Source organism: Cinclus cinclus, chromosome 4 (assembly GCF_963662255.1).
Source record: "Cinclus cinclus chromosome 4, bCinCin1.1, whole genome shotgun sequence".
Classification (NCBI taxonomy): Eukaryota; Metazoa; Chordata; class Aves; order Passeriformes; family Cinclidae; genus Cinclus; species Cinclus cinclus.
Window position 1 is genome coordinate 33,554,335 of NC_085049.1, and position 22,575 is coordinate 33,576,909.

Here is a 22,575-nt window from a genome sequence, read left to right on the forward strand (position 1 = left end):
GGGTAAAGATACCTATCTAGGTAGAGAATACTCATTTTGGACAGAATGGAAGTGAAAGTTCTTGTCCTTCTAGCAAACTGAATGATTGATTCCCTTAGTGACAGGACTGTGCTCAGTACTTTTGGTCTCCAGGAAGTCCATTCTGTCCCTTCTGCCTTTTACTTCGTTGCTCTGTGATCTCCCTGTTGTCTGTGAGTAACCTGCATACTTCAATATGCTGCCAGATCTTATCTCTGCTGAAAGAACTATTTTGCTTTCCTGGAAATGCACCACCTCTCACTGCTGTGTACAATGTGTTGCTGCATGCTGATGGCTGAAAGAAAATTTGTGCAGCCTGAGAGTGCCTAATGGACAGCAAGGAGTAGGTCCACCAGTCTGGTATGTGAGGAAGAATATTATTTAGAAAGCAATCATTTTTCTGGTACTGTTTTTGTGGCAGGACCATCTGGCTCTTACTAAGAGTTACTGAGCAGTGTTTTGATGGACTTCTCACTTCTGAACATCACTGTTGTAAAAGGAAGTAACCAAATAGGGTTATATCTTAAATTCCTTGAATATATCTTAAATATTTTACCATAAACAGAGTGGATGTGTGAGCTAATGCTTTTTTGTGTGTATCAACAGGCCTTTCAGAGAGCTGTGAAGGGTTAAAAATGTTTCCTATTGCCCTTTGACAACAAGAAAGTAGGCTGCTTGTAGTCTGCTTTACCCCTCTCCTATTTTTGACTGCTTGTGTGGTATGCTTGCCTGATGCTTTCTTCAGAGATAGGTGGGAGGAGTTTATTTAGGGGGAGATTCCAGTCATCTTGTTTTCCTTGTTTCTGCAGCTTCCTGCAAATAATACAATAGGAAATATTCTTTACTGTTATTGTTTCACCAGCTGAAACAGATCCCACAGAGTGTAAAGAACATGAGTGAATACAGTAGACAGGTAGCATGCACTAGCTTCCAGGAGTATGCTTGCAGCATGCCAAGCACCCAGCTCCTGCTCGCAGCACTCAAAGCCACAGCAGAACCTGTCCAGGAAGAAGCTCTGGGATAGCTACTGGAACTTCTGTGAAATTTTAAAGGCAGAAGTAGTCTGCTGTGGGCTTGCTGCAGGTGCCAGTAAGGACACAGAGTGACTTTCCCTGTTAGGTTTGAACCACTCAACTTGTTCTTCAAAACAACTTCAGGGCAGTATGAGAGCATGTGAGAAGCTAGATGTTGAGGACAACAGGGGAGATTAGCACTTCTTACTGATTTGAGAAATTAAGTGTAATGCTGATGTGTCCTGTCATACCCCTATGTAGTTCATGCACATAGCAGCATTCAGGAGAGTCATCATGCTTATGACTCCCTCTCTCAGCTAGACAGTGGTGCTTCTGAGGTGCTGGTTCTTCTGTGGTTCAGGCCTAGTGCCCCTGTGAAACTGAATAAGGAGTGCCTTGTCCTCTAGCAGTACCTCTGCTACAGCAGCAGCAGAGGTGGTGCTGTCTCGGTGAGGCAAGTTCTGAATGTGTTGTTCGGGTTTCGCTTCTCAAGAAAATCAAAGGTCAGAGCTTCTCCTGGTAAGTTCCAGGTGTGCTGAAGTGTACAATCATCAGGTGACAGAAATCCATGTCTGCTGAGGTGGTGGCAATTCTGGTGCGTGCAGTCTTGGGGGTTTACTTCCCGTGGGAGCTGTCCTGGTGAAAGTGTAGTGGCATTATGCCTCTGAAGTGCCTGACATCTTAGGTATCCAAATGCTTTATAGGGTTTATAATTGAAATGCAGTTGGTTTTATTTTCATTTTATGGTTCAGGAAACTGAGATAGAATGTTCATGGTGTGGCTTTGTCTGAATGAGCAAGAGAATCAGATTCTGCTAAATTTAACCCACTAAGATAAATCTCCTCTCTTGAGTGTCAGTGTATCAGGACAATTGTATCAGATTTTTCTTCAATAGCTGTGTACCTGAGCATGGCTTTGTGGTTTCAGGCAGACTGATGTGTATCACTTGTGAGCCCTGAAGAGTTACTGATTTTAGCAGTGTAAACCCTCCCTGTTGTGCAGTGGTGGGATAGGAGCCAGCAGTAGCATCATTAGGTGGAAAAGAAGATTATTGCCACTGGCGCACTAGTACTTGGGCAACAAACCAATTCTAAGCATATAGAAGTACAGCTGTGGGGATAGACAAATAAATGAATACATGAAAGATGTTAGTGATGACTGATCCTTTGCTTACATGATGAATGATCTTGCAGTGTGCATTAAACATATGATAAGTAACTTAATGTTTTCTTTTTAGTTGATGTCCATCAGCATATTAGGTGTTTCTGCTTGGCTGAGAGACTACCTGAATAATGTTCTCACTTTAACTGCAGAAACAAGGTAAAGCTTTAGTTAAACTTTTAATCTGTGTGGTTTACTGATTGGGGAAAGTGTTGTTCATTCTGTGTAGTAAGCTTCTTAATTAGGATTTGTAGCATTGAGAATCCTTGAGTTAAACTAATCATTATTTTATTGGAAGGTGCATTTTTTGCCACAGTTTTGGACATCAGTTGAAATTAGAAAAAGGGGAAAGATAGGGTTTCAGACTTGTGCCTTTCTCTTCTGACAGGGATGCCAAATATTTTATTACTGTTTAGTTTTGAATACTTAATTCAGTCCAGAGGTTTAGAAATTCTATTAATTTTATTACAGTAATGCTTATGAGCCCTGGTGATAAAACAGGGTCTCATTGTGCTGCGTACTGTGCAAGTGTAGGGCAGGAAGATTACCTTTGCTCCAGAGAGGTTTTGGACAATACAGTTTTTGCTATCTGAATGTGGTGTTTGACTTCAAAACCATGTTGAAGAGATTTTTGTGAAATGTGTAAGGTGCTAGAAAGAACGCATCTGCTAATCAACCATTTTCTTCTTAATGGCTGTATTTTTTTCTTTTATATATATATATTTTGTGATTGGGCTTTTTGGATTATTGTTCTGATTGTTTTTTAGGGTGGAGGAGGCTGTCATTTTGACTTACTTTCCTGTGGTCCATCCGGTTATGATTGCAGTCTGCTGTTTCCTCATCATAGTTGGAATGCTGGGATACTGTGGAACGGTGAAAAGAAATCTGTTGCTCCTTGTCTGGGTATGTTTCATAACTTCTGTTTTGTTTCTGGAGTGTTAGAAAGCTTTTAATCCACAGGCACTAGATAAATACTGATTATTTTTTATTGCCCTGTTGAGTTACGGTATCGGTGAGGAATTGTAATTGCGAAGCACACAGTAGGAAATAATTTGTTGCCTAGACTGCATTATGCTGTTGACTGAAAGACAAGCAATGTCTCAATTGCATAATTTGACTTCATTTAGTAGAGGAGTTGCTGAAGGGAAAAATAACTCAAACTCTTCAGTACTAATAATTATAGGGACATGAGTCTGAGTACTCTGAAATAGACCTGTATGCAACTGTTTTGACTCCTAGCTATGCAATAGCTATCTGGCCTAGACTTTGCTTTATTCCATTGTTGACGGTGTGTGTAAAGCAACAGCACTTGTAGCTTAGAAGAGTTAATGCTGAGTATGTTCAGAAGCTTTGTCATTTCTTACATGGATGTGGAATTTTGCAGTTGCATTTGATTTTGAGCAAGTTTAAAAATAAATTCCAAGTACCCATCTTTTTCCTTCATTTTGAGAGTATATAAGCTGACAACAGCTGAAGTGTAGTAGTCTCTCCTGCACAAGGCTTTGTGTGCAGTTTTAACTGTGATGTGGCTTTGACTGTCAAGGAAGCCAGACACCATGTTCTTCCTCTGGAAGTCACTGAGTTTGAGGACAACTAAAGAAACAGTCATCCAAAACCAAACAAAAATAATGTCACTCCAACAAAAGCCCATCAAGTTCACACAGATTTTAAAGGTTTAGAATTAACATTTTTAGACTCTTGGCAGTACTAAAATCCAAGAGTGCCATGTATCTGTGTGCTTCCTAAAAGTGCATCTGTAGCTCTTTGCAGCATTGGATTCTTTTTTAATATGAGGATAAGCAGGATTCCAAGCACTCTGTAAGTCTAAGAGAGTGGGAGCAATGGATGTGAAAGAGGTGTATCAGACTTGATTAAGTGCAGTGGGAGAAAGTGGACAGATAGAACCTTTCAGCTCTTGGGAATATCCAGGGTCCCATACAAGTAGAGCTGGGCTCCTGCTGTTTTTATGCTGTATGTTGGGTTCTTACAGAGTGCATTCAGTTGAATTTTTCTTGTGGGTCTCTGCAGGCTTAAGTATGTGACGCCTAAACCTAACAGATTTTGCACAAAATGACCGTAAAACACTGTAAGAAACTGGCTGGGGTTTATGGAACCTTTGCTTTTCTCTAATAGAAATATTCTAACTGCAGAATAAACAGTTGCAAAACTGTACTGGGATTTTGTATTAAAATGTCTTCATATTTTTTTTCCTTTTTTTTTCTTTTTTAATTTGAGAGGGTTGGAGAAAGATTTTTTTTTTTTTTTTTTTTGATATTTCCCACTGAATGTCTGCAATGGAAGTGTTCCTCAGTTGCAAGAGGGCAGTGCTGTTTCTCCTTTTGGATATCTTGTTCAGCCTGTATGCAATATGAAGATTATTCTTTCAGAACTATATTGTTGAAGAAAATTGTCATTTAAGTCTGAACATGTTAAGGTAACAGAATAGTAATGCATTTTTATTTCTAGATCTTAACATTGCAATGTTAAAACTAATGGAAACAAGTTCTAAGAAAATTGCTTAGTTGTGGACATGTGTGTAAGAGTAATGGATTAATGTAATTTCATACCATTTAATTATTTCTCTAGTAGTCTTTTTTACATACCTAAAAGGGCAAAGGGCTTGGTACATATTTTAGTTTCATCTAAATAGTAAAAGTATTAAAATGTGATAAACTTACTGAATGTCAGGGGTTTTTGTAAGGGTGTAAGATTGCTTTCATAATGTGTTCTTTATTTTATAGTGGTGGTAGTTTTTAATACTGACTAAATTATTTAAAAGGTAAAAACAGCTATATGATGTAGATCAATGCCACATAGTATGTGGGGAAAGAAAAAGTTATTTTCTGTATAAGTTTTGAAAAAAACCCACCTCACTATTTCAAGAGATAATGAAGTTAAAACTTGTTTCGGCCTTCAGTTTATTTACACTACAAGTGAAAAGAAGAAATAATTTATAGCCTTTAGTACCATCTGGAAATAAATAATGTGAAGTGTGTTTAGGTAGTCAAGTTAACACTAAATCAAAACAAGACATTTCTATCATGTTGCAATACTTCATTTTAAGGAGCTTGAGATTTGCTCTTGCTAAAGAAACTGATAAGCAAAACTAAATTATATCTTCCTAAGTATGTCATTGTCTTTGATTGATTGTTAAATGAATGCAGTTATGTTATACTGTACAGAAATATGCAGGCATAAGTCAATGCTTCATTCATCAGACTAATGAGAAAATGGACGGACCAACAAAAATGAGCTTTTGTTCAACCAGATGAACTAAAAGAAAAGAACCTTCATGTAAAACATCAACAACCTCTTCAGTCGTGCTTTTAGTCTTCTTTTTGAAGTACATGAAAATCATAATGATGGCATGCACAGATATTTGGATACAAGTCTTGACGTTCCTGACAGCATGCTCATTGCTAGTGTTGATGTTAATTGAAATGGATTTCTGGAAAATGTAATAAAGTGTAAAGACAATAAAATAGATATAGTATTTGGTTTTAATACACTTGAATGCATAATCATTTTAATTTGTTTTTGAAATTTGGCTTGCAGTTAAATGCTTGAAACCTTTCTGTCTTCACATGGGGGCATAAGTATACATTAAAATCATGTTTACTCAGCTTAATAGTAGGAAAATGTAAAACCTCAGTCTTCTGAGGTGCATGCTCTGGACTTTTTATAGAACCAGTATTTTAAAGCTAGGATCATTTCATTACTTCAGAAATATGTCCTGAAGGGTAGTTGGTCTGAAGAGTCCATGTGTACCTTGAGTTTCTATAATATACACTTTTTTGTGTGATTGACCAACCTCCTTGTGTAGAAGTAGCTGTGATGGCAGTCTAAAGTGGAAGATCTGAGCTCTTCCTAGTCACTGACTTGGAAGTGCAAGCATGGGAAACTGTAGTCCTGGTTTTATGGTGGTTGGTGCAGTTCTTTCAACAAGATTGGTTCTGGATTTAAAAAAAAAAAAAAAAAAGACAACTTTACCTCTCTTCTTCTGAGGCTCTGTTTTGGATTGTTTTCAAAGTTTGTTAAAGTGCGCATTGCCTTACTGAAAAAAAAGCAAACCCTAACAAAGTGCATGTATTCTTTAAGAATAGTAACTCTAAGAATGTGTGGGATCTTGTTGTTGTTGTTTCTCTGTTTTTTTTTTTTAATTTTATTTTTTTGCTTGGGGTCTTTTGTTGTTGTTATTGGGGTTTTTTATTTGTGTTTGGGTTTTTGGTCTGTTTTTTTTTTTTTTTTTGAGTTTTTCTGAGTTCTTGTTTTATTAAAATAACAAAAGTAAGCTCTGTTGCTTGACAGAAGAGCTTCATGAAAATCCTACTTGAAAATACTTCCTGGCTGAAATTTTCACTGCAAGTTCCAGCACTTTTAACCATGACTTTTCTGTAACTGCAACATGCAAACAGCACAGGATTCAAATTTGCCTGTGTATGTTTTCACAAAGGGGAAAAATGTTAGAAATATTTGATGGCCAACAGGGCAAATCCTATTACTGATTTTTATCATATAGTTAACGGGGTAATCAATATTCCTCAAAGCTGAACATTGTCTGTTGGTGTGTGGTTAAGCAACTTATTAATTTAGTTATGGTGGACCTGGTTATAAATTGGATCCTGGTAGACTAAACTTTGTATTGAGTCGAAACACAACCAGGCAAACCATCATTAAACCAGTGGTTTCTGTTAAGTCTATCTAAAGAATGCTGTATTACCACTTGTGGCAAATTCTTGTATACATGTACACCCATTTCAGTCCATGTGGCTGCAGAGGTGATAGGGATGATTAAATTTGGACATCTGCTATGTTGCAAGATTCCAGTAACTGCTAATGTTTTCTTCCTAGAAGGCATTCTTACTCTGTGTGAAATGTTAGCTACTCTACCACAGAATCAACTATTCTGTAGTACTTATGGCTACAGTTGGCTGGAATTAATATGAGACTTTTCAGTGTTAACAAATTTTGCTGTCTGATCTTTTTTCCCCCCTTTTTGTGGCAGTTTCTGCAGTAATATTTGCTCTCTAGTAATAGAGGATATTCATTCCTGTCCATGTGGACTCAGAACAGTTACAGCTGTGATACCTTGTACTAACATTTGGCAGTGGAATTGTTATTTACCAACCAGAAATATTTCTAAATTATTTAGATACCAAGAATTGAAGGGCAAATGCAGCTAACAAACATAGTTGGTGAAAACCCATGCAGTTTAGTATTAAACTGGACAGACTGAGTTTGTATTTTATGGCTTTTATCAACAGCCCATTTACAAATGTGGTATGAGTGGGAGGAAGACAGAGTCACAAGACATGTTGGCCTACCTTGTTCAAAAGACTGGTTTAAATGTGTTTATAATACTGATGAGAAGACAGTACTCTGCTAAACCTCAGTTATTCTCTGGCTATCTGAAACTGAGGGGTGGACATTTAGCTTGCATTCTGATGTTCCACTGGTAAGAGGAAATCTACTTCAAGTTCACCAATTTTTATTATACCCAATTTTTATTATATTCACCAATTTTTATTATATTTATTTTATTATATTAGTTTCAATTATGAGCAACTTTCTCAAAAAAAAATAGAGTATTTTTTGTTCTTTCTGTATTCCTAACTTTGAATTCAAAGTTAAACTGGTGGAGATGATACCTGTTCTAATTACTATACATCTCTTTGCCTTGAAATGGAGAGCATGTGTCTTTCCTGTTTAGGTTGTGATTTTTAAGATTCAAACAAGTTGTTTGATTTTTGGGATGGATTTTGGTGATGCCATAGTGTCACCAATGAGCTAAGCCCGGCTTTGCAGGAAAGTGTGCACTCTGTAGGGCTCCCGTCTCTGTGCAGTAAATTGGTCCTGGGAGTTCAATGCCAACCTCTCTGGCTGCCTGTGTAAGCATGCTGTATTTTATTGACCTTTGTCTTCCCTGACATAAATAAGTCCTTGCTGTGTATGTCCTTAAAATACTTTTTCAAAGGCAGATGCTTTGAAATAGTGCCAAATTTCCTTAAGTGGGAGAGGGAACCTACAGAGGAGACATGAGTTGCTTGGCCATGTGGGATATTAGGAGCTGTGTAGCAATGAAGGTGCTGCCTGCATAATACATGGCAAGCAAGAACAGCTGTGTATCTGAGCAGCATGGGGAAGCATGACAGGAATTGAACTGCTGGGAGTGTCCAGGTCTTCTTGCAAGTACTTGACTTAAATCCAAATGTTTGCTGTGATCATGGTGATGATCTGCTGCTTTCATCCAGGCTCTGAGCAGCTGCCTTGAATGCTCAGCAGTGTTGCAGAGGCAGTGCAGCACTATTTGGTGCCTTTAGGGTTGACTAAGGAAACATTTTATGGTGTGTAATTTCCTTGGTAGAAAATAAAGAGCAGGTAGACAAATGAAGGAAGCTGTGTTTTGAAAAAATCTGTGCAGAACAGGAAACTTTAGGTTTTTATATAAATCTTAGGCAGAGAAAAAGGGGAAAGGGAATATGACAAGCCTTAAGAAAATCATCATCCAATGTCTATCTTCACCTATGTCCTGTTTAGTACTTTACCATGACCTTGTAACCCTTTTTTTTTGGGAAGTTCAATGACTTCAGGTAACGGAACGCTTAGCAAATAAATCCTAATAATGGTTTGAAGTGTGTATTTGCTTATTTCCAAAGTAATACCAGTTTACATATATAAGCAAAGACAACCATTAAAGTAAAAATGTACAACAGGTGAAGAATATCACACAGAAGAATCAAGGCTGTGAAGAAAAATCTAACTATAAATAATTTTATTTAGTTTTTAAAAAAACAAATGGAATTGTAAAAAGAACTTGGATACGTAGCTTTAAAACCTAAAATATTCATTGCCTTAAAAATAATTTAAAAATTACTTATAAAGTTTTACAGAGGAGGGGTGGACTTTGCAAAGATCATAGACTTTTAAGACATTTTGATAAAATTTTGTGATCTGGGAAACCAAATCTAAGATGGAAGAGATACTTGATCATTTATTTGTGAAATACATTTATTTTGAAGAACTGGATGATATTCCATAGCTTATGATGCAAGTAGAGGGTTTCAGCTCATTCCCCTCTTGACTTTTGGCTGCATCACTCACAGATTTCTTTGTTGTCAAGCAAATAAACCCAATTTAAAATCAAAATGACTGATGATCTGTTAATTCCTACAGGTCAGGACTGAGGGTGCAGGGGAGGGAGGCAGGGGGGAATTTGTACTGCTGAAGTGGATAAACAGGATGTCAGTTTTCCATGCAGCTTGTCTAACTCTATGTAATGAGTTTTTGCTCCATTTTTAAAAAGATAGCTGGATTAATAATTAAAATAACCTTGTTAGCTTGTAAACTGACAAAAATAACAGGAACCATAACTTTTTAGTTATCGAAGGAAGAAGGAGTTGTTACATTTTACACAGAACAGTTCTGGTTCCTGTTGGTGATCCAGTGGTGATGGTCATCTGAGGTTTAATAGGGGCAGAGAGATGTTTGGATAGCTTGCATCTCTCAAGATCAAGGCTGATGCTCTCAGGCTGTTTAGCTATTGGGAAATGCTATGCATAACTCCTCAAATCTGCTGGCATTTGCTTTACATACCATATACTCTGGTCTTTTAGAGGTTATGGTAAAATTTCATTCTGCAGCTGCCCTCTTGGAATTTATTTCAGCCTCTGCCCTTTCCAGAGCTTTCTTCACCTCTAAAGCCACATGGAACATGTTGCTCAAGAAAGCAGTCTGAGATAGCAAGCTGAAGAGAATAGAGTTGTTGATCAGCTGCTCTTTGTTTGCTCTGGCATAAGGGCTGGGTTTTTTCTTGAGTCTGAGGGGTGAAAAAAGGGTTTTATATCTTCAGAGAGAAAAGTGTTTGGGAGGAGAGTGGTGAAGCTTGTAAAAAAAAGTTGTTTATGAAATAAAATGTAGGTGAATGTAAATGATGATTCCGTAATAAGTACGCTGATCTTTAAAGAAAGACGCATTTGCTCAGAAAATGGATTTCTGCAGTCTTGTAGAAGAGGTTTTCCAAAAGCTCTCCATGCTCTCTCTTTTCTTCACTAAATTGCAACTTCTGGCTCCATTAGTTAGCTTCTGCCTGTCACTGCTATTTGCTTTCGTACACAGATTGCACACTTGTTGCTTTCTCGCTGTCTGGAAATGGGCTTAAGAAGTCAGTATTTGGACTGTGTTGTGTGATGGGATATATTTGTTATCTGGGGATTAATTGAGTAGATAGAGAAGTCTCCTCAGGTTAGCAGTTAACTAGGAAGCTGTCCGAACAGAAGAGCATGATGCAACATAAAACCAAAAAGGTCTGAGTGAGTGAAAAAGATAAATGAAACCATTCTTGTGCCTTTCTAGTTTGGATGAAATTTGGGTTGACACAGAACTCTGTCTCTGTTCATGTTCATGGCTCTTGCTTCCAAATCACACTTGCAAAAGACAAACAAAACAGTCACTGGTATGAGCAGGCTCAAAGGAGCATGACTGGGGATGTGTTCAGGTCTTTGATTCTCCTTGTGCATAGGCAAACAGCACAGTTTTGCTGGTTATAGTATCTGTTTGCTGGTGAAACATTTTGTAAGTCATTGGCAACAAATTACTGAGACCATCAGTGGTAGAGTGAAAAAAACCTGTGGGGAAAAAAATACCACTTCTGGAGTATACGTGGGTACACTGCTTTGTAGTACAGCAACCCTTACCTGCTTGAGTTGCTAGGCAGTAGAGTGCCATAGGGAATTGGTCACTAAATACCTGAACTCACCAAATTTCTATGAGTTCCTGGCCTTAATTTTGTTTCTGACTGATTGTTTACACAGGATTCAGAGGACAGTTAAGCAGGTTGTGTATCTCTGCTGGTGGGATCATCATGGTAGCCAAAGCAGGGCACTGGCTGTTGACATTGTGCTAGCTGTTGCACTGAAAGAAACTACTGCAGGACACTAGAGTTTTAACTCAAGTTTTCCTTTGCTAAATATAGTTAGAATTCAATATTTCTGCAGTGAAAAAAAATCTCTTAGAAGAATTTAAAATCTCTGTCTTTTGTACTGTGTTTTCTTAGTGTTCTCTACCATCCGTTGCCATGTTAGTAACAGAAATAGGTTATTTTTCACCACTTCCTTTCACCTGTTGCCTGAATAGCAGACAAATCACATTAGTTTATTAATTGCAGGTATTGTGCATTCAACTCAAAATCTCTAGAACTACTTATAAAACCATAAGAGTTTTGTATTGCATATCTGCAAAAGATTGTGCTTCATGTTTTACATTCTTCCCTAAGTTGCTCACAGTTGCAACAAAGAAATCCTGTACTCTGCAGGTTGGAAGGCCATGAGGGAGAGATTTTATGCTGGGAGACACTTCACGTGTGTGCTCTTTGCTATAATCTCTGAACAAAATGGGAGTCATTGGAAAAAAACCTTTTAAACAAATTCCTTTAAACAAATAAAATGCCTTAGATTCAGTAATAGTGATTTTGTGCTTGCATTTGCTATTTTTGTTTGTGTTTTTATCTAAGTGATTGAGATGATCAAGAAAGAAATATGTTCCTGGAGTATGTTTTGTGATGCTGGACATTAACTTAGTTTGGAAGAACAAATGTAATATCAAAAAAGCCAGTTACAATTTACTTATGATAAACTAATTTTGTGACTTAGTTTTTAGCCTTAGATGGAGATATAGGAAGACATTTTGAATGTATGCCAGAGCACAGATGCTCCATGTATGGAGCACTGGCATGCAGCGGCATATATGGATCTAGTACTCTCTTGTGGGCTGCCACTGTGGTGTGTAGAAATTTTGTTCAGACTAAAATTTTTGATTATATTTACACAGCCTCTACAGATCTTTATAAAAATAGCTTTTAATTACTTTGATTTTGAATGCCTATCTGAAAATACCCTGTACATTTTTTAGTGTTTTATCAGGTTCTGATAGCCTTTATGCAGATAATTATTTGAATTAGAACAAAACCTATTTAATACTAACTAGTCCCTGTTTTTTGGCTTAGTAGTGTTGGTTATTTTTTTTTCTTTGTTTACTTGACGGTTACCTCCCTTCTGTGGCTGAAATTCATCATAATGGGATTTGCATTCACTGTCCCCCTGTCCTTTCTGTTTTATGTATGAATTCCCTGTAGATTGGGGTTGTTTGACTTGAGGAGGAGCAAGAGCTCTATGGGGCTGTTACAAGTTGAAGTAGGTGAGTATAATATAAGCTGGTAGCATCTATGCACTAGTAGCTAGTATTTCAGTGATGGGATTCCATGTTGTTGCTGCGTGCGGTTTCTGCACTGGAGATTTCAGGATTTGAATATTGGCTGTGGTCATTTTTGTGGCTGTACCACATGAAGGGTATTCCATCAGAACAGGGTCTGGTGATTACATACCGAATATCTTTGCTACCTTTCCTAGGCCCTTCATGCCTCTTTACATCTCTGAAACTGTTTTTCACAGTAATGAAACAGTATTGTTTTTCACAATAATGTTTCTATTCCCGCTTCTTGAATGTTTAGCCTCTTGTGTAGGAAAGGATGGAGAACATGATTCTCCTGAGTCGCCAGGTCTTTCACCTCTTTTTCAGGACTGATGTGCTAGAAAAACAGAGTTGTTTAAGCCTCAGCAGTCTATGAGTGCTGCAAATCCTAGTGCTTGTGCAATGTTCCAGGTATTAGATGAAATGTTCGTGTTGGAAAACTACTGCTTTACTGAGCTGCTTCCTCCCTCTATTCTCCCTCCTTCCCTTCCAGCCTGTGACCTGTGGTAAAGCAGGCTTAACAAGGAGGTTGCAGGAGACCAGCTCCTGCAAACTGACAACATGCATTTTACAGGGAAGGGATGCTGAAGTTGAGTATCTTGGCCACAAGTATGATATATGGAGCAGTAAATGGCTAATGCTTTATTTAAGTTGGCAAGTGTTTTTGCTTTGATTTATTACTCTCTAAAGAGTGTTTTCTGCCAGCATTTCAGTCATTCAGCTTCTCTCAAGGAAGCAGCATTTTAGGTTTTTCACAGTTTTGCTGGAGGAAATCCTTCAGTGGAACTGATGGGCTTGTAACAGGATCAAGGCATCACTCCAATTTTCTAATTACTTTGCATAGTCAGAGTAAGGAGAGAATGACAATCATTAGCAGTTGTCTATGAAAGGGAAAAGTCTGTAGGATTTGCCTTGCAAAGGGTCTCCAGTTCTTAAAACAATCATAGCTTGTAGATGTCTTTGCAAAACTGTTCACTCCCGTATGTGCCTGCTCCTTCTTACCCTCTCTCTATGAAGGAAAGAAATGAAGAGACAGTAGAAAATATCTCAGCAATGGCCAAGAATACTCTGAGGGAGATGTTCTGTAGAAGACACTATCAGGGACCTCCTGGTACAGTTTTGAGTGTGATATACAACCGTGCTCCTCAGTGAGTTATTCATCTTTATGACATGTAGCCACTCAGCCCACAGGAAGAAATGTTAAGCCTGCTTCAAAACCAAGTCCCTGTTTCTGGCAAGAACCAGAAGCATGGAAATACAGGAAGATGCATTTAGCATTCATACTCTTGTGGGAATGTAACTGGAGACATGGAATAAGCATTTGAAGACATTTGATTTGGAAGATGTATATTAGGGGTAAACATTTAAATAATGGTTAGAGGATACTTTTCCCCCCAAAAAAAACTTATAGAAGAAGTATTTGTTCTGCAAACCATTATATAGAGAAAAGTATAATATTCCCCTTCAGTGATGGAGAGAAACAACCTCCTGTGTGTGAGTTCAGTGTGTCTGCAGTCACTCAATTCAGAGCATGGCCTTTCATGTGTGTAAACTCATTGTTTTCTCTTTTATGTTATGGACAGAGATAGGCTTTCTCAGGACAGAAAGCTTGATTCTGCAGTGCCCTGATGTGTCTAGATGTAGCCAGTCAGGAGTGCTCAGTCCTTGGCAGAGCCAGAAGTGGTTTATGAGTGAATCTGGCTAAATAGTTCTCTAATTTGGGCTCTATTCAGTAATTGAAGAAAATCTTGGGTTTCGGTCTTCTGTCTCCTATGCCACAAGCACTCTTAACTTATACACTGAGAAAGATGAGGAAGATTCAAATGTTAAGCTTGACGAATTAAATGTTACAAAGAACTACAGATTAGGAGTTTTGCAGAGAATGCCATATGTACACCTCCAGATGTGTTGCTTTCACCACAATCAATGAATTTTGTATAAGATGGCAGACACTCTCGGGCTTGTTATTCAGTTAGAGTATAAACACACTGAAATTTCTTCTGACAGCTGAGAAGTGAAATGCACTTTTCATTGAAACATTTAGTTGTTCTCCTTCTCAGAAATGTCAGCATTAGTCATAATGCCCTTAAACATTTTTTATTATAATTATTCATTAGGAAAGCATGTGGCACTAAAGCATGTAGCATTCTTTCCTGCTTCCAAAGTGAATTCTTAGAAAAGTATATTTCCATGTTTGTTATTTTTTAAAGAACTCTCTGCATAGCTATTAGGCACTGCAGTGATGGTAGATACATTGCATAGAAGCTCACGAATTTATTTTTTAGAGAAAGTGCCGTTATTCTTGGAAGGTGTGACTCATGTTTTTCCTCCTTTGGACCTTTGGAGGATGAACATTTTGTTTATTGAAGACCTATACTGTAGTTCTGTGTGTGCTTACAGTGTTGATTTGTAAGGAAGTGCAGTGTGTTGTTCAGCTGTAATGACTGTAAAGATGCAATGTAACATGATGAAGACTAGTAAAACAGGACCTTTGCAGTGGGAGGGTATGGCTGCAGGTTTCTCCTGAAAATTGACATGAATATTTTTATAGGCACTTGTTGTACATCTCTGTGCACATCTACCTGCCTAATTCAGCGAGTTAGATTTGGTGAGCAAGTAGAGATTAAGGCAAGACCAGTAGCTGCCAAGGTATCTGTGCATTACTGAGTTCCAGATCAAATGAATGAAAAAGGTGTTATGTAGATGTGACTGTTAAAGCCTAATATTTGTGGATTTATATTCTGTATTAAATAGAGTAAATACATCTTATTTACCCATTAATAGAAGAAAAAATCAGTTACCATAAGTATGTTTTGTGTCCTAAATAGATTCTAGAATGAAATAACTAAACTAGGTGCCATTTGGCATGTATCCTACTGATAGAATTACATATTTATTCTATTCTATTTTATATTGTGATGGTGATTCTTTGATTTTCAAATTAAATTAAAATCCATGAAGATTGTGGCTTTAAAGTCTTATGTATCAAGAACAAAGGGAAGCTCAGTCCACTGACATGGAAGAAAGTTTGGAGTCAAGAATGAATGAGAGTATACTTCTGCTTTAAATAAAAGATAAAAGGGTTATTTTTAATAGGGAACATCAGTTAAAACAGCCTTAAATTCGATGTAGCTTTATCCTGCAGTTCAGAAGGGGTTTGTTGATACTATATGGAAGATACTCCCACTCTTTTTGATTGCAGCAACCGGTTTTTCTTAAGCATCATTACCAAGGTCTGTACTTCTTCATTTACACTTGTATTTCCTATTTTTAAATAGTTCAAGGGTTATACCTTCTAATAGTAAAAAAAAATATTTCAATTAATCTCTAAATATTTGTAGAGTTAGACCTGACCTCATACACCTAAATCACTTTGATAAGAATGTAGTTTTGAAGAAAGAAGTGTCCCATGATCTTAGCTTTTATAAAGTTTGCTGCCTGACTCTTTCATAATTTGGTTGTAAAAATGTATTCTTGTTTCCATGTCTTAAATTATGTGAAATTTTAATAATATTTTCAGATGTTCTTTAACTTTGGAAAAAAACTTTTAAAAAAAGACCTAACAGTATTAAACTTTGAAAATTTTTTTTTTTTAATTTCAAAGAGGATAAAAAAATAGCTAAGACCATTCTGTTTTCTGCAGTATTTTGGAAGCTTGCTTGTAATATTCTGCGTTGAACTGGCCTGTGGTGTCTGGACCTACGAGCAGGAAATAACGGTGAGTCAGAAAAGGAGACTGCATTTTTTCCATTAGCTAGCTGTTTTCTAATTGCTGTAGTGTTTATCTCTGTTCATTATTCTGACAGTTTAATTTCAACTGATTGCCTTCATTTTAAACAGAGAATTCTCCTGGGAGAGTTTGTCTCTCTGGAAGGCCCTGTCTGGGTTTCTTCTTACCCCCTCTATATTTGAGAGCCAAATTCTTCATCCCCAAATTTAAGAACTTATTTTTTTGTTAATTCTTGCTCAGGTAGGTTCTCATTGATGTCTTTGATAGTTTTGAGGATAAATTTTGAACTTCAGGCTTAAATAATGATTTTGAGAGATGAGATGAGAGAATTTGAAGAGATTTTCTCCTAAAAGTTCTTTTCATTTTAAAGAGTGTGCTACATTGTAAACAGACAGCATGTTCTTTCCATAGAGGACTTTCTGTCTGCTTAAATCTGCACATTACCTCCACAAGCTATAAATGCCAGTTTTAAGCAAAACTTGTCTTGACTATAAAACACTCTCCTGTAAACTTGTGAAAAGGTTTTATCTCTGTCTAGTTTTTGTAACTACACCAACCTTTAATTTTCAAACTGAGGACTTGTAACCACCATGCAAAAAAAAGGTAACTATTGAGCAAATTAAACTGAAGTGTAACTGCTGGCTGCTATATCCTTACATCTCGTACTCTGTCTGGTACATTTTTATGAATAGAGGGACAAATATTCTTCTCTCACCTGCCAAGATATGCCAAATATAATGGTCTTTCCAACAGTGGATGACAATCATGTTGCAGTTAGATGTGAGGTAACTTTCTTGATACTTACACAGTACTTGGACAAAAGGAATTTCTGGCAGATCTGAAGTCTGAAGTTGCATAGCAGGACGTTGCATCAGAATTCATTCCCCTGCAGCACAGATTCCAGAGAGCCGTTCCAATATAATAGAGATTAAGGCCATTCCTTTGCTTTAAATGTCAGGTTGTGTTGATTCATTTTAAAATTGGGAATGCAGACAAGAGGCCTTTTTCATGTTATGGGCACAGCTGCCCTCTGCAGGGGTTTTGCCAAGGATCACTTTTACAACTAACATCCATCGTTTGGCAAAAATCTTGTCAGTGGAAACTGCCTGAAATAACATATCCTTCACAGCACTGGAACACACTTTTTCAGCCTTCACTATTTAGTTAGAATACCTGAAGTTATGGTGTGCTTTAGTCTGACTGCCAAGCTTTTGGTTATCTGCTGTAGGGCATCGTCCTGGTATATGTTATGTCACTGTCACATCACTGTTCATGCCGTTTCCCTTCAGAAGAAAACATGGCTGTCCTTTCAGCCCTTTGCTAAACTAAACAGCACTGTATTCATGTCTGCATCTTCTGCAATGAGTCACAGCAAACACAGTTGCTCTTTTTTGCTGTTCTTTGTCTTTTTTCTTATCTCCCTATATATATGTACATTTTTTATTCCTCATCTCCTGAAATACTGGTTTGGGTTGGGTCTTTTTGGTTGTTTTTTTTTGTTGTTTCCTCTTTCCATCTGACTTCTTATTATAATTCTCTTTGTCCTAATGCTACTGCTCTTCATGTAATGAGGTGGGTTTCTTGCTGCAGAGAACCATAGGGAATGTGGCAATCTTGAAGAGAACAGTTATTTTTCAGTGATTCTTCCATACCTGTGCAGGTCATTCCCTAGAACATGCTTCCTCCTACTCGATAAAGATAAGTTGATTCCCTCTTATAACCATAGAGTTGTCTTGATGCAATATTGGTTTCAGTGTATCATTAAATCACATGAACCCCTGGTGGGTTTCAGAGATCAGTTGGAATTAGTGTAGGTGGGTATGTAGTGTAGTGTGGGTGATGTTGTCAGAAATGTCACTGAGGCATAACTGCCTCTGCTGATCCAGTATGGGCTTTCTTTGATATGTGGACAAGTTGCTCTAAGAGTCCTTGCATAAACATCTTTCCTTCCAGCTCATGATAGCTCTCAGCATGTAGTGTGCCTCATGACTAATTTATTCCACCCACAAGATTGAAAAGCCAGTGTGGGTCCTTTGCTTATTTAGGCATTGATCATGTTTTGATAGTAATTAGAAAAATAATAATGAGTAATTAGATCTCAGTGGCTGACTGAGCTTTATAGAACTTAGGTTGAAATCAAGACAGCATCTAGGTTTTTTTGTCTACACATGAGTATTGGTGTATAGTCAAACAAATGCATCTCAGTCATGTATTGTTGTGCACTACCACGTATATGAGCTGACAGGAAGATATTTAATAGGTACATCAATGTGCCTGTTACCTTTACAGTTTTACCTGTTTGCATTCTTGCAGCAAATGTAGGGATTCTAAATCCCTCCTTAAATCCAGCATTTAAACTGCTTTCCTGCAGTGGGGTTTAGATTGTTTTGCTTCGATTTTAATTTCCTTTTCTCAGTTCTTGAGTATTTTTTTTCCTGCTTTCCATTGATTTCCTAAAGAAGTTGGACATATTCTGTAGCGGACGTAACCTTGGAATGTGTTCAACTCAAATAAGTTAATAAAAAAACAGTCTAGCAAATATGAGCTTAATTGCAGCACTATCAAATATTATCTAAAGACTACTAGCTTACAATGCAAAGGAAAGAGAAATGCATTGAGTACAAAACTAAATTAATTTTTTATAGTGACCTGTGTAAATGTTTGTGATATAAATACTCTGTGATAATGATTTTACATATTTTTAGTACTCTACTGGTAACATATTTTTCATGTGAACCATTGTGAGTTCAATGCAAAAATCTACTAAGTGAAAGGTGTGTTAAATTTCTGGGACCTTATTGATACATTGACTGTATGAAGCTTTACTAGGGCATCAAAAATGTAGTATAACTTAGCAGTGGTAATGAAATGTTATCAAATGTTTATATTTGTGTTATGGGTTCAGGCAGACAGTGATTGTGTCTCTACATTTTTGCAGAGGATCTAGCACAATGAAGACGAGGTTCCTTGGGAATTATTGTGCAAATTTTCTTTTCTTAGATGCCATTTGTTGCTATTTACAGAATACCCTGTCTGTTAGCTTCAAACTGAATAGGAGGGCAAAGTCGTGGTTTCTAGAGGAGCTGGGCTCCCCTCCCATCCAAGTGACAGCTGATACTGCAATTGTGGTTTCTTTCACCATGACTATTAAGGTTGATGGAGACAAGGCAAAACTCAGCATGGTTAGTATGTGGTGACATAGGATGATGACTGCAGTCTTCAGATCCTTGTTTAGTTTTGGCACACTGAAATTTGTTCTGCTGAATTTAAGAGAGGTCTTGATTTTGACTCATAACTTCAGTACATGCCAGGTGCCATAGCACTTGCCTCTGATTGCAACAAATTGCTGACTGAGGTGTCACAGTCAGACAATGGAGTGCACTGAACCTCACTTTGGAGTTGTCACAGTTGAAAGAAAATTACTTTGGGAATCCTTTCAGAAGAAAAGATTTTCACAAGGCTGTGAGTGTGTTTGGGGAAAAAACGTCATAGGGCCTTGCCTGTACTTCCTTGTTACTGTTTTTGAGCAAGTTACTGAAATGGAGCACATTCAGGATACCTGTGTGCAGGACTCCAGACAAAGCCAGAAAAGGGCTGAAAAAACTCCAGGGGTAGAATCCACCTCAATTAATTTTACCTATATAGAAGTAAGTCACTTAAAGTTTTTCATCTTAGTGAAGTGGATTTGAGACTTCAAGGGAATGATTCATCTGCTCTCTTTAAATTATTTATCTTGAGATGAATTTCCCCATTTGGTTGCCTGTTTACTTCTACTATCTAAGACACTACCAGGGGGATGCCTAAACTAGGGCAGACAAATGCCATCCCTGATGACTTGGAAGGGACTCAGTTCAAGTTTTATGCCAAGTAAAAAATCTGGTAATGGTATTAATAAATTGTACCAAATCATCCCTGAATCTCTCCAAAATGTAACTGCTTTTCAGTGTACATTTATTTGTAAACAAAGGAAATTAATAACTTTTCCTTGATATTTTAAGAAATGCTTGTAAAGTATATTGGCATCATAAAAATTGCAACACTTGTTTTCCTGCTTTGTTTGTGTACATAGTTATTTTAGTCATTGCACTGGAAAGATTTCAGCATAGATGGAATCTGTGGGTTTGGAGCCACAAGCCTACTGATCCCCTGTGTGAGTCACTTCTCTCTCCTTGCACCAGGTTCCAGTGCAGTGGTCCGATATGATCACACTGAAAGCCAGGATGACCAATTATGGCCTACCTAGGTACCAGTGGCTGACCCATGCTTGGAATTTCTTCCAGAGGGAGGTAAGATGCTTGTTAATTCATGAACTAAAGTAGTACCTGCTCAGTGAGTATTATTTATCTCCTAAAGGAGAAGGTTTGGTTTTAAGTGAATAGGCAAATAAATGCAAGTTCATTTGGTATGAAACACGGCGTAGTGATGCTGTCTTTAAACATTACTTGATATCAAATTCTTTGGTTTTTGTAGGCCCTAAAGGTACTTAAATACCAAAACCAGAATGTTAATACATTAATTTCAATTGCTAACATTCTTATAGCCTTTTTCAGTAAGGTTAGGATACCAATACCTTATAGGATTACTGTAGCATTAAAGCATATGATGTATGTAAAATTAAAAATCTGCAGGTAAAGTAAAATGACTGTGTCTATATGTTGTTTTAATATTAAATTGTGCTCCCCTTCCCATAGGCTCTGTTAGTTTCCTTTCATGGAGCTGTCATGGTTAAGATATGTTTAGCTGGAAAGGAATGGGAAAGGAAGTTTCCAAAAAGATGCCAACACTGTCTCTTTGGCTGAGGTTTGTGAAAGTGATGAGGGTTTTTATTTCCTTTGACTGGGGGGTGGGAAACAAACCAAAAAGCTTCCTTGTGTATTCACAGCCTTGCCCTCTAGCCTACTAAAATTCAGAACTGTTTTTATAGAATGAAGTATTATGTTGCAGAAACATGAAATCGCCCAAGGTAAAACCCATTAACTCTAAATATAACTCACGTGCAGGAGGAGAGCTCTTTAAATGCCTGTCATTATGCTGCCCTTGTTGAAATGTTGAAATCTATCATTGTTGCACAGATTTCCTGTTTATTTAAACATTTCCTGGCAGCACTTGGTTAGTCTGTATTTATACTAAAACCTGAAAGAAAGAGGTTACACACCAGCACCTAACCCCCTCCCCCAGTTCCTCGCTCTGGCCATATGAGTGCTCTGTGAAACTGAGTAGTTCTTCATATGCAAGTAGTGTTTATGTCTGTTCTGTACCTGGGATAATATAATCAAATGGTGTTAATCAATTTGCCTTGAATAGAGCAGGTACTTGGTTTAAATATATAGGTCAATTAAATTAAATAGTGCATCTTCTCCTAGTTGTTGTAGTTTCATCATAATGTCTGGGTATAATATGAATATTAGTAATAAAACTTCAATTAAGCCTTAAATTTTCTAGGGGAGAAGAATTTCCTTTAGAAGTTAGAAGAAGTTTTAGAAGTTAGATTTTCCTTAAGAAACCTGTGACCAGATGAATGATTTGGGGAACTGAGAAAGCTCTTTTACAGTTTCTACTTAACTGATGGGCTCTCATTTATATTCATGGTTTAGATGCTGGATGTATGAGCCTGGTATGTGCTTTATATGTGAATAAGCACTTGTGGCCCTTTTTCAGTCAGCAGAATTATAATTACAATTCTGTTACCAGAGGTTCAGCCCCGATTAGCTTGGTATTCTTCTATATCTTTTAACATCTGAGGGAGGTGGGAAATATGTTTTCCCCCAATCCACTTGCTAGTCGAATATCAAAGTTGTGACTATGCTAAGAAAGATGGAAAGGGTTGGCTGAAGTCAGGAAGGAAGACCTGGGTGCGGGAAGAAAAGATACAAGAGTAAGAAAAGGGTGTTTAATGAGGTGGTCTTTGCAATTGCAACGAGGAGCCAAAGCTTAAGTTTTCTTAAAGTCTAGTGCTCGGAGGAGTTTGAGTAACAAACCAATAAAAACTGAGACATGAGAGCTATGGTAAAGAAGGGAGAAGTAAGATTTTTAAGAGGACTGGTGAATTTAAGGCACAGTGTGTGCCAGCATGTCTGGGCACTGATCTGCCTGATTGTGAACAATGGGTGGTGTGGAATACAGGACCCTGGCTCTGAAGTGGGTAAAAAGGGGCAGCTGTGTTCCCAAGCCTGTGCATTAAAGACTTGGGGAATTACTTACACTTAGGCTGGTCCTGGAGGATGTTCAGGCAGAGAGGTAGTATCTTGTTTCTGCATCAGAGCATCTTCTTAGTCATGTCAAGTCCATATCTAGTGCCAAAACAAATCTGATGTAGATGCTTCACCCTTTTCTATGTGAAAGCAGCTGCTAATGTGGTAGTCTGGTCATTTGGCTTTAAATCTCAGGGTGCGCTTTGCAAAGAAGACA

General features: G+C 37.6%; 1 protein-coding gene across 1 annotated transcript in view; it reads left to right on the forward strand.

The window, feature by feature from the left end:
* Positions 1–22,575, forward strand: part of TSPAN12 (tetraspanin 12) — a 39,348-nt gene that overhangs the window by 9,196 nt on the left and 7,577 nt on the right. The window contains exons 2-5 of the mRNA XM_062491068.1: positions 2,269–2,351; positions 2,960–3,095; positions 16,081–16,155; positions 20,346–20,453. Of these exons, the coding sequence (XP_062347052.1) occupies positions 2,269–2,351; positions 2,960–3,095; positions 16,081–16,155; positions 20,346–20,453 (402 nt within the window). The remainder of the gene's footprint in view (positions 1–2,268; positions 2,352–2,959; positions 3,096–16,080; positions 16,156–20,345; positions 20,454–22,575) is intronic.